A 15,472-nucleotide genomic window follows, 5' to 3' on the forward strand; every position below is an offset into this window, starting at 1 on the left:
GCAGTAATTACTTTCACCAAGGAGACGCCATGGTGAATAATGAAAAATGTGCTTTTGATGCTGTGCTTGTTTGTATATTCAAACTAATGTAACAAATAGACATGCTGACATAATAAATTAAAATAGAAGACATTGGTAAATGTTCCTTATACATACCTTTTTCTGCTGTAGCCACTGAAATTAGAACAAAAGGTTATTTAATACACATTTATTTCCTCACTACAGCATATCTAAGCAAAACTATTACAAAGGTAAAAACAAATGAATACCAGTAATTTATCAAATGACTTAATATAAGTGCTACACATTTACATATTTGTAACATATATGTAACATACATTTTAGCTTGTTATTGTCTAACTGGAGAACTTTGACTAATGAGATTAAGGTTTTATTGTGAGGAAAAGCTTCTTATGCGTGTGTTAACAAAAACCTGACGGTCAAAGCAGACTCAGTTGACAAACCTCCCTGCAGAAGGAGAGTTCAGCTGCGCCATAAGAGCAGGAATCTGAAACAGACCAAAATGGCTCAAGCTCTAGTTCTACTAGCATCGTTTCTGATCTTCAGTAATGTGGCTCACTGTGATTTCTCTCCCAGAGTTATTGTGGATTTGGCAAAAATTCTCATGGACAACTATTGCTCACCAGAAAAACTTGCCGGCATGGAAGAGGCAATTGACACTGGAAGCAGTAACACAGACATCCTCAGCATTTCAGATCCTGCCACCCTTGCCAGTGTTCTGACCGATGGGGTTAAAAAAACAATTTTTGATTCCAGAGTGAAAGTCACATACGAGCCAGGTTACGTACCTCCAGCACCCCCCGCCATGCCTGACTTCCCACCAGAACAGCTAGCCGAAATGATCAAAGGCACTGTCAAAGTTGAGGTCCTAGATGGTAACATTGGCTACCTGAAGATTCAACACATCGTTGGAGAGGAGATTGCTCAGAAAGTGGGACCTATTTTGCTGGAGTACATCTGGGACAAAGTCCTCCCAACATCTGCCATGATTCTTGACTTCCGCAGTGCAGTCACTGGTGAGCTATCCGGAATTCCATACATCGTGTCCTACTTCACAGATTCTGAGCCTCGAATCCACATTGACTCTGTGTATCATCGCACCTCCGATGTCACCACTGAATTGTGGTCCATGCCGACCCTATTGGGAAAGAGGTATGGAACCTCCAAACCCTTGATCGTTCTGACAAGCAAGAATACTCTTGGGATTGCAGAAGATGTTGTGTATTGCCTTAAAAACCTTAAAAGGGCCACCATCGTTGGGGAGAACACAGCTGGGGGAAGTATAAAAATCAACAAAATCAAGGTGGGTGACACTGACTTCTATGTGACTGTGCCAGTCGCTAAGTCTATTAACCCCATCACTGGCAAGAGCTGGGAGATCAATGGAGTGGCACCAAATGTTGAAGTTGCTGCAGAAGATGCCCTTGACACTGCAATCGCAATCATTAAACTCCGTGCTGAAATCCCAGGGTTGGTTCAGGCGGCAGCCGCACTGGTTGCAGACAACTATGCATTTCCGAGCATTGGGGATGATGTCGTTGAGAAGCTGGGAGCTGTTGTGGCTAGTGGAGAATACAATCAGATCTCCACAAAGAAAGAACTGGAAGCAAAGCTCTCTGCTGACCTCCTAAAACTGTCGGGGGACAAGTGCCTGAAGGCCACCAGCAATATCCCTGCACGTCCTCCAATGGTGAGTCATTCTATTCTATTCTTACACATAACGATTTAGACATATGCTGGTTGTTGAGGGAAAATAATGAATGACACCTGTTCCTATATTTTCCAGAATCTCACACCCGAGATGTTCATTGAGCTCATCAAAGTTTCATTCCACACTGATGTATTTGAAAACAACATTGGTTACCTTCGCTTTGACATGTTTGGAGATTTTGAACATGTTGCTAAGATCATTGCGGAACACGTCTGGGACAAAGTGGTTGACACTGACATGCTGATCATTGATCTGAGGTGATTATTCTATTGGATATTTGTACGTCGCTCTATAAATCCAGTAATATGTATGAATTGCAACATTTTTAGTCCACATTTGACTATAATTTGATATGACCATCCCTATTTTAATATACTTTTTTCTTTTAAGAACAATGTTGGTGGCTCCACCTCCTCCATTGCTGGCTTTTGCTCATACTTCTTTGACGATGACAAGCAGATTGTGCTAGATCACGTGTACAACAGACCCTCCAATACCACAAGTGATCTTCTGACACTTACGCAACTTACAGGTACATTACTAAAGTGACTAGTTTTCTTATTTTTGACACTATTATTCCTTACATGTTTTTCATTTTACTCATTGTGTATGACTAGTTGTAGTAATTTGATTATGTGTTCTGCATTATAATAGGTATATTTCATAGTGCAAAATTAAGTGTGCAATTCTATTCTTTCTAGGCAGGAGATATGGCAGCAAAAAGAGTGTGATAATCCTCACCAGTGGTGCTACTGCTGGTGCCGCGGAGGAGTTTGTTTTTATCATGAAGAGGTTGGGACGTGCAATGATTATCGGTGAGACAACCCATGGAGGTTGTCACCCCCCTGAGACCTTCCGTGTGGGCGAAAGCGACATCTACCTGTCTATCCCAATTAGCCATTCAGACATTGCTCAGGGCCCTTCCTGGGAGGGTGCTGGCATTGCCCCTTACATTCCTGTGCCGGCTGATGCTGCCCTCGACACAGCAAAGGCCATCCTCAATAAGCATTTTTCTGGCCAAAAATAATTTGTTCTTCTGGGCCTGGTATGGAAGCCAATTGATACAGCATATTAGTTATTTAGACATGTTGTGGAGATGCTTTCATAATCTGTGTAGATCATTAAAATGATGTTTAGAAAGTACGCAGTTAAGCCTTCTGTTGCTAGTTCAAACCTTTTTCTATTCCTTATATTTTTTCCTCTAACCCAAAGCATGCAATCTCTCAAGCAAACTTGGTGGAGGAGAATGCAAGTAATATTCTCAAAGTGATTTTCAGATTAGGCCTGTTATGAATTTGAATATATGCGTTGGGTTTTTTGTGAACTAGTTTCCTTTGTGCACATTAAAATTTGTTTATGCTTACACATGCATATTAACACACTGAAAAATTGTATTGTTTCAAAAGCAACTTTTTCAGTATATCTGGGGAAGACTGTGAATTTGGAGTTATATTGCAACCAAATGATAAAACTTAATAAATACCACATGGAAACTGTTCTAATTGTAATGTGTTTCAAAGATTACACAGAAAAAATCCTTGCAACCGAGATAAAATGGGTTTAACAAACATAAATCAATTCCAGACATACTTATGTATCTGAAAGCCTCTTGTGATTTTTCCAGATTATTTTGATCAGATTATTTACCTCTACTTATCCGCTTGCAATCTCAACAAAAATCACAGTTATAACATAAATACACTCACCCACACGGTGGGTCAAAAGTCCACTTTTTGCTATATTGGCGTCATTACAAACTATGTTTATTCACATGTATACCACACCATTTCTTTTAGAAATGTTCAGCAAAGAACCAGAAGATGGCAGCATATCTTTTCTATTATAATTATGTATAACCTGTTGACTACAGATTTTCCAGGAATAAATGATAAACGTTATGCACTAATGGCACGCGTCAAATGTAGAGGCAATGGACCAACAATAAAAATGGATTGCCATATAAAGTTGCCATACATGTCCCTTCATGATAACGACCAGTTAAATCTTATTGCTGGTTTTCAGTTAGGTATATTTTGGGCGGTCAGTCATAGACTATCTATCTGTTACAATAGTCAGCATAACCAATGCCATTAATAGGCTACCAGTATCTAAGGCCAAATAAATAAAAATATTGGTAAATTAACATGAATCACTGGTCTAAGCAGCTTTCCTAAAAAATATGACATCAAGGTCATTTCATTAAGAAATTAGTTTTCAGTCATTTGAGAATCCAACTGTAATATTTTACAGATGTACGTGTAGGCTTTCGTACAAACTAGGCTACTTGGTATTACCTTGGCTTTTTTGTTTATATTAGTATTACCTCACCATTTCCACGAATTTCGGTTTTATATCTTCAGCAGGTCACTTGTGTGTTTTGTGTTTTGTTCCTGGTTTGTTTTTTGTTTTTTAAATGTTCGAATCGTTTAAGTGATCGAACCGATTTCTCCGTTCCAGAGCACGTGGCGCCTGCTTTCAAAGACTGACTGTAGCACCATCAAATAGAATTTGGGGGCGGGCTGTGAACTGAGAATTTTATTGGTTGACCTTCTGAAGAAACACACCCCTTTTATTGAACGAGTCGGTAGGCCGATATCGACTTGGCCATCTGCTATGGATATGTATTTTGGGTGTCAGTCAGTTTGTATAAGTGTCTGAAACCATATGGAGATGTACTGCACTCGTAAAATCCTATAATGCGCCGTAATAACACGTGCACGACGCATGTAGGCTACACTCGTCCACTGATAATATACCATAATGCATTGTTTGAGTTTTGTCAAATTAAGTTATATAGGCTACTGTAAATATCATATGAATTCAAGGAGAGACAAAGATAAGCCCTTGTTGAAACTCTTAATTTATCACTGTTGTTTTTATAACTTGATAAATGTTCAAATTAATCGATTGATTATTGAATTTGTCTAATGTTGAGGGGGCGTTTTAAAAGAACTGACAGATTTGCGGTCGCGATTCAATTGCTCACTTAAAACACACAAGTAATAACATTCACACTTAACCCCAACTACTGGCGTAACAACGTAAACTGCTGAAATAAAAAATGAAGTGAAAATGTGCACGCATGGAAAGGAGAAAATACATAAAACAGAAACAATTCATTAATTAATGAATCTTAACTGGAAAAAGTAATAGTGAATAGGCTACTGTATAGATGGTACTGGAGGCAAATATTCAACTAAACATTCTACAAAATGCGTATAAAATAAATATTTTTATATTCTAATTTTAGATTTCTATTTCAACATTAGCAGACAAGACAGGACAAAAAAAAAATCTTAAAACCCATATATTTTGCATATCCAAAAGGAAGGGAGGAAACCTTTAAGGAGCAGGAGAAGAAACTGACCCCCAAAAAATCTGCAAGGGTAGAAATAGGACACCGGCTCCTCTTTTGCCAACTCTGAGCCTGGGCTCTTTTCTCAAACGACTCCGTCTTTGCTTTGCACATTAACATCAAATATCAAGCGCTTGAAACAATACATCTGGCCTTTAACACGTGGATTTCGTGCAGCAACAGTCCCTCAGATTCCCCCAAAACAGCAAACCGGCTTGTTTTTTTACATAAAGAAAACCGAACAGACACTTGGGACCCGTTTTTCTGTGGCGCTTTCTGTGCAGTACTCATTGGGAATAGCGTGTTTTCGTCTTATCTCAAGTTTTGGATTTCAGACTGATGTAAGGACTGCGTCAACATCCGCAAAACTCCTCTTCTTCTTCTTTGTGTGCATCCTTCCCTCAGGATCTCAGCAAAGGCTCTTTTTTCAGTGGATAATGTGAATGGCCGTCTGCTTTGTTGAGGATTGATGTTTTTGCAATAAGAAACCATGGCACGTTTAGTAGTAAAAATGTGTCTTTGCGCACTTTTCTTTGGACTTTTGTTGTTCACGCTTCCATCTGCAAGAGCCGAAGATGATGTGGAGGAGGAGAGATCATGTCAGGGAGCCTTTGACTTGTATTTTGTCCTTGACAAGTAAGTAGCCTAACTGTTATAATTCAATTGTTTTGCGAACAAAGAATCCCATCTCTCTCTCTCTCTCTCTCTCTCTCTCTCTCTCTCTCTCTCTCTCTCTCTCTCTCTCTCAATCTCTCCCTCTCTCTCTCTAAACTTAAAGGAAAGTCTATCTGTAAGTTATCTGTACAGCTGGTAAACTTTCTGGTGTCCAACACAAACCCGTCTATCACATATAGGCAACTTGATCTGTATGAAGCGCAAATGTTAGGGATGCTTTTGCGGTCTGTCGGCCTGATGTTTTCCACACTGAGAGACACTGCCTGGATAAAGTAGGCCAGTACATTTCCACTCACATCCTCCATATTTTCCCCAAATTTCTCACAATACTTCAGTGCAATATATGCTAGACAGTTTATGTTTTAATGAGCCTATACTTGTTTTGTGTGTGTGTAATGATGGGCAGACGGGTGTTAAATGTGAAGTTTGCTGAATAAGCACATTTCAGACGGTCACAACTTCTTCCTCTGTGGTTCTCTTTTCCTGCATATTATCTTTTACCATTGTTTAACAGACCCAGAAAAGCAACATCCTTTCCCACGGTTTGTGTGTGTCGGACTGGGAAGGTTCTTTGCAGGATGTTTAATCTAATTAAACATTTATAAAACACCTTTTTGTATGCATTGTAAAAAGTGATATGGTCAGTAAGTAATGATAACTTAATAAGTTTAGAAATTTTTTAACTTTTTTGTAAGTTATGTGAAATTCAACGTCATTTTTTTAAGTCAGTTTAATGAAAGTTGAAATAACTTGTACAATCAAGTTGATTATACTTAGGCAGCAACTGAACTTATGTTTTAAAGTTGAAATAGATGCCTCTTTTTACAGTGTGTGTGACTTGAGCAAAACTGCCTAGTTTGTCTTTACTGTCTTTTAGTCTCCTGAGACTCACGTGTGTGGGCTATTTGAAACAGCATTGATCTCATGAGAGAGTTGTCTCATATTTATTTGGTTTAGACTCTTTTAATATCCCCTTTTTGCTTGACCAATGAAAACAAAGTTGACGGCTCTTTCATGAAGGGATAGTGATATTGTTTGACCGTGTGTCAGAAAGTGTACAGCTGTCATCAAGCAAATGCATCATAAATCCTGTGTGCTATATTTTATTTGATTTTCGTGTGTCATGCAACATTCTCTGGAAATGATCAGCTGAGGAAACCTACACAGCTCATGCAAGGTTCTTTTCCACCCAGTTTTTCTCATGATGTGATGGCAGAAGACATCGCCAACCCAAGCACCCCCCTTTTTCTCCTTACAGACTTTGGAAAAACTGACATTTAGTAAAATCGCATGCACGTGAACATCTGCAGCTCTTCCAAAACATTACAAGCCTTCAACATCATGCATGCATTATTCAGTATTTTTAATCACTTGTGCCATTGCGTGCACAGAAGGAAGAATGCCATTTTTCTGTATCTGTTTTCTCACCAAATGAGCTGAAGTTGAAGTATCAAAGCATCACAAACAACAGCTGTATTGCACAAGAGTGTTTGGCTTCAGGTACACTATTATTGGGCTTCTGAGAAGAGGCTTTCCTGGATTTGTTTTCGAGGAATTGGCATGTTTATCTGTGAAAAAGAATTATTCTCACCTCAACCTCACAATCTCAAATTATGAGATGTTTACAATTAGGTCCTTGTAATTCAGTAGGTAAGTAAAGTTTGGTTTGAACATCTTTAACCTTTAAAAATATTGGAATCTAAAGCAATTACCATTGGCCAACGCTTGGCAAAACAGACTAACCAGAAGATTAAAATGAAGCATCCTTTTTCCTAAAAGTCCATTTTTCTATTTCCTGCATATCTTTGTGGAAAGTTCCAGCATATCTGTGGAATATTGGTTATATAAATAGAAAATGTGGGGCTAAAAAAGGACCAGATTTATAGAAATGATTACGTAAATCGACCTCAAGATTGTCCTTCAGGCATGGCATCATTGCTTCCACTTCTGCTTTCATGTGGCCCAAAGGCTTTTTGGGAAATGGCAGCCTTGGATTGTGATTCAGAATCAGTCTACCAGCCCATGGGTTGCTGTTTAACAAGTGGAATAAAACAAAGAAACTGTCCGTGGGAATGCTTAGCATGCTATTTGCACTGCAGCCTTCAAGCCAGACATCTTCAGAGGAGAGCCACTTTAGAGGTTCTTTAAACAGACAATTCACATAAAAATGTCAATTTGGTCAAGTCATCCCAAACCTGACTTACTTCCTTCTGTGGAACACAAACAATGATTTGAATAACTTTTTATCCATTTAATAGGCGAATCTTCTTGTCTATGTAATGCATTTCTGTACAACAATGCAACAGTAGAGTATTGCAATAGCAACACCAAGGTCATGGATTTGATTCCCAGTGAATGCTTGAATGAATCAAATCTATATTTGAAAGGCAACATAAGCCACTTGTGATAAAAGCATCTGCCAGATGCAGAAATGAATGAAAGGCAATAAAGTGCAAAATAACATAACATTGGATCCCATTGAAGATGTTGTGAAACAACACAGGGTCAAGTAAATAATGATGTATTTTTAGTTTTTGAGTAATACATTTAAACTGTCGCTGTGCATCCCTCGGAGCTGACTCTTGGGATTGCTAATTATTTATTACAATCTTTGTCTGTAAACAATGTCTGGAAATATCGTGGTCTGATTTACTTTGTCTTCATGACTGTTTTGAAACAACACTTTTGTTAATCATAGTTTTGGTCCCACTAACTGTTGTTTAGCTTACGATAACCCAGGGGTTGAGTCATTTTATCTCGCTTCTACAAGTCTTTGAACTCTTTTATCGTGACCTGTGTTTCACGGGAATGGTACTAGAGTGCTTCACATGACCAATGCAATGTTGTACCGGGTGTGCTACCGAGCAAGTTTACTACATCAGAGAAGCCAAATATATAGAGCTCGTTATGTGATGCAAATGTCAAAATGTATTTGTTTACAAATCATTAACTACAGTAAAAGTGTTTTGAGCTCGTAGCATAGTATTGCACAAGGATGCTGTGTAATGATAAGTTATTAATTGACAGTCTGCTCCTGAATCATAATTTGCAAAGCGAAAAGGACCAAAGTTGTTGGTGTTTTACTGTCACTAGAGTTCATTTGAGCTGGAAACTAGAGTGAATTTTATGTATAGGTACAGATTTGGAGCAAAAAAGTCACATTTTCCCAATAGGGCCAATGTTGTCCAAATGTCAGCCAACCTAAAAAAAAAAAAAAACAGCAATATGACTCACAGGAAACTTTTTCGATAGCAAAACTGTGTTTTTTATTGTTGTTGTTGTTGTCTACAGAGTTTAGGAGTGTCACAAAGAGAGTTAGGATTCCTCACAACACAGATTTATTTTAATATTTTATGTGTACTATTGCAGAAAAAGAAAAAAGAAAAGCTTATGGCGCCTTTAAGGCTGTTTATAAACACTGAGGAGAGCATCCAGACTTGTTCTGTTAAACTACTCTGGGCCTAGAAGATGTTTGAGGACCCGGAGGAGCCGTTAAAACAGCAGTTTCAGGGAAATGTCACCGTGATATTCTTACCATGTCTCAGGCATTACAAAGCAGGAAGAACGAGAGCTAATGCTGACTTCACATAAACCTAAACCGACAGTCACATTTTCTGGTTCTCTCTGTACTTGAAACATTATTATTAGCATTTTAAAAAAAACCTTTAATCTGAAGCGCCTGCAGGTAACTGCATCCGACAGCAAGGAGAAGCTTTTTATGAGCTATGTTTTGGTTTTTGGCTCTGGAAGACTGATCTCAGAGCAGATGAGACCTGTAAGAGCAACACACTTTTCTAATTATCCCTCTTCCAGATATTCCTCCAATGAGTCTTCCTGTTTTGGCTCTTGTTGCATCAAACCGCAATGACTTTCACATGTCTTAACATATGCGCAGTTATCTATGTATACAAAGAGTTATGTAAAACATGAGTTTTGAGGGTCGTTTAAAAAATGACGTAGCTGTTTGCAGATCGCTCGTAATTCCTTTCTCTGTGAATTAAGGATCATCTAAAGAAGCTAAAATCTCGCTTTAGGACATTTTGGGCTTTATATGGTTTAGTATAACCCATTAAAATTAGATCAAAGAGGGGCACCGCAACATATTTCATCAAGGATCTCACTTGAGAATAGACCACTTCCTTTCCTAACGCTGTTTGCACAGGTGAGAAAACTGCAAGCTAGGCACCAATCCCATGATTGCTGTTACCTCAAGAACGTCCTGCTTCCAACACAAACACCGTCCATTGTGATGTTCGAAAATCTGACGTTAAAAACTGTGGCAAGCCCTTAGCATGACCTGCATATTCTCACCAACGTTCATCTCTGTGTCACTTATGGCCTGTTTTGCAGTTTCAGAGCATGCTGGCTGTGCGCTGGCCCTTCTTTTGTTGACTGTGTTATAAAAACATCTTCCTCCCACGCCGTTCCAGAAAGAGGTTTTCGGGAGCATTCATCGCTCTCCTTCAGGATAAAACAGAGTCATTAGCTTAGCATTCCTCTGGAGGAAAACAAACAGCTTTTTTAAAGATGCATAATTTTATCAGCAACAATAAAATCGATCCAGATGAGTTTGTTTTTGAAGCCTTGTCTAACAAGGAGAGTTGGGTCATACTACAAAATGGGCCCGAATCATAAAATGTGCAATAATTGTAATCTTTTACTATGTCTTACTTTATCTGAAGGATCATGTGACACTGAAGACTGAAGTAATGGCTGCAGAAATTCAGCTTTGCCATTACAGATATAAATTACATTTTAACATATATTAAAAAAGGAATAATTTCTTTTAAATAGTAATAATATTTCCCAATATTACTGTCATTTTACTGTATTTTTGTGAGCAGAAGAGACTTCTTTCAAAAACATTTAGAAATCGTAATTATTCCAAACTTTTGATCGGCTGTTTTGTAATTTCTTTAACATATTAGCAAAAAATCTAGTAACTTTAATTAGATTTTTTTCATGAAGATGTTCTTTTGGTCTGTCCCCATAGCTAACACTTCTTGCTGTAATAGCAAGTATGCACATTTGATCCACATATAAAAACTTTATATATATGTTTAGATTATAGCTGATGTAATGTATTTATGAAACACTCTTTACAATGTGTTTCCAGTTATATTTTCCCTTTTTTATTATTTAAAAAAAATGATGTCATTGTAGTTTCAGGAATTAAACTCTCCAAGGAAAATTTAAAATGCACCCATTTTTATCTAATGTTTTATGTTGTTCAGTAGAGGATGATTGTAACATCAGCCCTGTTACAATGACTTTGTATAGTAAACCAATCTTGAGCACAAGGATGGTAAACTAAATTTGACTTATTTTAAAAATGTCCAACCTTGTTACCATCTACTATGCCAACATATTTTAAATGTATTCATACAATGCATAATCACTTCATCTGAAATCTTATAGAAATGTGTTTTAAAATCGCCTCGTCAGATTGCCAAAGGCACCAGTTTCATAAAACAGGCCAGTTAGTGTTATGCCTGGCTCTCAGACTAAACGGGGAATGAGATTTACACAACACAGAGCCTATTTCTTCTGCATGTTTCATCAGTTAAGTCAAACTGACTCATTCACAGATCAGTAGACTCAGTTAGCTCATATCCCATTTGTCATCCAGCACTAATGAATTACCACAGGTTGCCTCTCAGGGACTGAGACGGGAAATGACCAGCTGTCATAGAGCGTTTACAGCTGTGCCTCAGGGAAAAACAATAGGGGACAAAACTAATGGCTCTGCTAAGAGACTGCATTACGCTGAAAGTGCCAATAGTTAATTGGAAGGATTCTCAGTTCTATTGATCTGATGCATTTAAAAGCAGAAACATCCCATTTACTGATTATTTCACCTCTTTCTCCTCAGGTCAGGAAGTGTCAAACACCACTGGCATGAAATCTACAATTTTGTTGAACATTTGGCTGAGAAATTCACCAGGTACTAAACAACTCTTGAGAAAACAAACAAATGCCCTGAATCACACCATCGGTCTCAACCGAATGGCTTGTTTTTGTTGACATTATCCAATTGCGTAAGATTTCTGACGTAGATGATTTTACGAATGCATTTTATAAATGTTGTTCAATTATAACCATTTCTGGTTTGTTTTTCATCGTCTCACAGCCCTATGCTGCGGATGTCCTTCATCGTGTTCTCAACCGGCGGAAACACAATCATGAGGCTCACGGAAAACAGGTTCCGAAAGACACGTCTTCTAGTGCTGCAAAATATTTGCTTTAATTAATGGTTGTTTATTTCATTCTTCGTTTTCGCTTTCCAAAGGGAGAACATAAGAAAAGGCCTGAATGCTCTGAGACGAGAGATCCCAGGTGGAGATACATTTATGCATCTTGGTCTAGAAAAGGTAAAATGTTCAAATTAAAGTTATCATTCAAATGCACTTGTTTTAATGTCTTTTTAACGCTATTATCTGATCTTTATTCACAGGCAAATGAGCAAATACACCGAGAAAACTTTGGTACGTCAAGTCACCTTTATTTCTATGGCGCTTTATACATTACATTCAAAGCAGCTTTACAGTAATAAACAGGAACATGATAGAATCAATGATGCAAACTTCTTCAATTAATTCCACTGTAAAACAGGTCTAAAAAGGAAATAGTGTCATTATTTAAACTTAAAAGCATAGTTCAGCCAAAAAATGAAAATTCCAAACAGTTGATGGCAGCTAGGGAGGTCACCAACAGCTGCAGATAGTTCAGCCTGTAGTAGAGCAAATAAACATCTTGTTCATGTACTTATGAACTTATATGAAGAGATTTCTTTTATTTGTATTATTTTATTTATTTTTTTGATTTGGGATTTGTTTTAAAGGGCTCATGAACTGAGAAACCAAAACTCCCTTGATCTTTTAATATATAAGAGGTCATTGTAATATAAAAAAAAAAATTCTGTAAATTTCAGAACTCAAAGCTTTCTCATTAGTCTTAAAACAGCTTATATTGAAGCCAATCTGCCAAAATGACACGTTGTGGAATGGTGTGTCTAAACCCCGCCTCCACAGCAGAAGATCAATGCCTGCTTCTACATCCCCCGCCCACCAATTCTACATCACTGCCTGTTTAGCCCTCGCCCACCGATTCTACATCACTGTCTGTTTAGCCCCACCCATCGATTCTACATCACTGCCTGTTTAGCCCCGCCCACCGATTCTACATCACTGTCTGTTTAGCCCTCGCCCACCGATTCTACATAACTGTCTGTTTAGCCACGCCCACCGATTCTACATCACTGCCTGTTTAGCCCCGCCCACCGATTCTACATCACTGTCTGTTTAGCCCCACCCACCGATTCTACATCACTGCCTGTTTAGCCCCGCCCACCGATTCTACATCACTGCCTGTTTAGCCCCGCCCACCGATTCTACATCACTGCCTGTTTAGCCCCCCCCACCCGATTCTACATCACTGCCTGTTTAGCCCCGCCCACCGATTCTACATAACTGCCTGTTTAGCCCCACCCACCGATTCTACATCACTGCCTGTTCAGCCCAGCCCACCGATTCTACATCACAGTCTGTTTAGCCCCGCACACCGATTCTACATCACTGCCTGTTTAGCCCCGCCCACGAATTCTACCACCGATTCTACATCACTGCCTGTTTCTACATCACTGACCCTCTACATCACTGCCTGTTTAGCCCCGCCCACAGATTCTACATCACTGCCTGTTTAGCCCCACCCCACCGATTCTACATCACTGTCTGTTTATCCCCGCCCACCGATTCTACATCACAGTCTGTTTAGCCCCGCCCACGGGTCTACATCACTGCTTGTTTAGCTCCGCCCACCGATTTGCACATGTAGTGTAAATAATGAGAGGCAAACGCAGGTCTACGCAGAAACCACAGATAAAGATGCACAAATAAAGTATAATTTTCCCAAAGTTTGCAGGTCAATGTTACTGTCAACTGTTTGGTTACCAACATTCCTCAAAATGTCTTTTTTCGTGATCAAAAGAAGAAAGAAGCTGATACCGCTTTGGAACAACTTGAGTAAATGATGACAGAATTTTCAGAAATTTGGGTTAACTATCTTTTTAAGTCAGTTCAGTATTGATTCAGTCAGTTCAATAACAATTTTGATACAAAATCAATTCAGCTATAAGCAGCTCTACAGAAGACTGGTGTCATTATTCAGCTCAAGTCAGTTTAATGTTGATTCCATTAAACTCTATTACAGTTTGCCGTTACCTGACAATCTTCACTCCACTTTGTAGGAACTGCAAGTGTCATAATTGCATTGACAGACGGTGAGCTTCAAGAACATCAGCTGATAGCAGCTCAACAAGAGGTAACAGGCTTGAAGTTCAGCATTCAGTCTGCAGACATCTGTAAAGACTCACAGTTTTTTAATTACTGTACGACTGATTGATATCTCACCAGGCGGCACGAGCTCGGGCATTGGGTGCAATCGTGTATTGTGTTGGAGTTAAGGACTTCAATGAAACACAGGTAATCAAGACAATAATGATCTTTCGTTGATGTTTTTAAAGGAATCTTTGTCTTGAACTTGCATTGAAGCTTCAGTAAGTACTTCTCTTTAACAAACAATGTTGGAGACTCTTTCTCAAGTATGCACTTAACAGAGAATGTAATTCAGTATAAACAATGCACAGCTCAGATCAACCAATCCAGGCTTAGAAGAGCTGTAAATAAACATCTATTTGTCCTGTTCCAGCTGGCTACCATAGCAGACACCAGTAAGCACGTGTTTCCCGTCTTGGGAGGATTCCAGGCGCTGAGAGGAATGATTGACTCGGTAAACTCAAGCAATGTGGACGATTAATTAAAAGTGCATTTTGTCCATTTTCTAAAATGCATGTTCATTGCTTTAAGGTGAAGTGTGGGATTCTTTCAGTGGTACTTATATCCAAGCTTCCCCTCAAATTAAAATTCTTTCATCATTTACTCACCTTCATATCGTTCCAAATGCATATGACTGTGGTTAATCTTCAAAACACAAATTAAGATGATTTTAATGAAACCTGAGAGCTTTCTGTACCTTCACTGAGTGTCCAGGTAACCAAAACTTAAAAGATCATAAAGTGATCATAAAATGAATCCATATGAAAAGAGAATTAAATTAAATCTTTTCATCATATGAAAAGATCTTTACAGGTCTTGGATTAAACTGCTCGATTCATCTGGATTCATTCATTTATGTTTCGAAGATTAACAAGTCTTATGGGTTTTGAACGACATGAAGGTGAGTAAATGATGACCGAAATTTAATATAATTTTACAAAATTACAAAGAAAACTGTAAGTAAGCCATTTGTAGATTGATGTAACACTGTCATTTTTAAAATATTGTTCAAAACTGTATTTCCCAAGTCTGATAACAGAAACCATTGGTACCAATGCATATGCAGAATTATTATATAATTTATTAGTGTTTAATTAATTTAGCATCTAAACTTAATTATAAAAAATGTAAATACATTTAGAATTTTTTAAAAATGTTTTCTACATTGTAAAAAAATATTATTTGAAGTTCTAAATAAAACAAATACTGTTTCAGGTTTTCTACGTCAAAACTGAACATTTAATTCAACCTGTTACTTGCAGTTTCTTTGTAATTATATGTGAAATTTACTAGCAATTTCTGAGTGAAAACTGGTAAACCCTAAACCATTTTTATATATGAATAAATAAAATATTTGAATGAAATATTTTCTGTTTT

General features: G+C 38.1%; 2 protein-coding genes across 2 annotated transcripts in view; both read left to right on the forward strand.

Annotated features, from left to right (window-relative positions):
* The first annotated feature begins 425 nt into the window (after positions 1 to 425).
* Positions 426 to 3,229, forward strand: LOC109100287 (retinol-binding protein 3-like). The gene is made up of 4 exons (XM_042767095.1): positions 426 to 1,711; positions 1,808 to 1,989; positions 2,122 to 2,264; positions 2,434 to 3,229. Exons 1-4 carry the CDS (start codon positions 524 to 526, stop codon positions 2,757 to 2,759), a joined length of 1,839 nt encoding a protein of 612 aa, XP_042623029.1. The 5' UTR covers positions 426 to 523; the 3' UTR covers positions 2,760 to 3,229.
* Positions 3,230 to 5,079: 1,850 nt separating this feature from the next.
* Positions 5,080 to 15,472, forward strand: part of antxr1c (ANTXR cell adhesion molecule 1c) — a 32,960-nt gene continuing 22,567 nt past the window's right edge. The window contains exons 1-8 of the mRNA XM_042767096.1: positions 5,080 to 5,723; positions 11,635 to 11,706; positions 11,893 to 11,964; positions 12,052 to 12,133; positions 12,217 to 12,247; positions 14,008 to 14,081; positions 14,174 to 14,242; positions 14,469 to 14,549. Coding sequence (XP_042623030.1) covers positions 5,578 to 5,723; positions 11,635 to 11,706; positions 11,893 to 11,964; positions 12,052 to 12,133; positions 12,217 to 12,247; positions 14,008 to 14,081; positions 14,174 to 14,242; positions 14,469 to 14,549 — 627 coding nt within the window. The 5' untranslated portion in view covers positions 5,080 to 5,577. The remainder of the gene's footprint in view (positions 5,724 to 11,634; positions 11,707 to 11,892; positions 11,965 to 12,051; positions 12,134 to 12,216; positions 12,248 to 14,007; positions 14,082 to 14,173; positions 14,243 to 14,468; positions 14,550 to 15,472) is intronic.

Source organism: Cyprinus carpio, chromosome A12 (genome assembly GCF_018340385.1).
Source record: "Cyprinus carpio isolate SPL01 chromosome A12, ASM1834038v1, whole genome shotgun sequence".
Taxonomy (NCBI): Eukaryota; Metazoa; Chordata; class Actinopteri; order Cypriniformes; family Cyprinidae; genus Cyprinus; species Cyprinus carpio.

Bases quoted from the DNA above. Each gene is read 5' to 3' on its own strand.
- LOC109100287 (XM_042767095.1), top strand. From the start codon at position 524: ATGGCTCAAGCTCTAGTTCTACTAGCATCGTTTCTGATCTTCAGTAAT. The intron at 1,990-2,121 runs GTGATTATTCTA...TTTTTCTTTTAA, and splicing joins ATGCTGATCATTGATCTGAG to GAACAATGTTGGTGGCTCCA. The intron at 2,265-2,433 runs GTACATTACTAA...TATTCTTTCTAG, and splicing joins GACACTTACGCAACTTACAG to GCAGGAGATATGGCAGCAAA.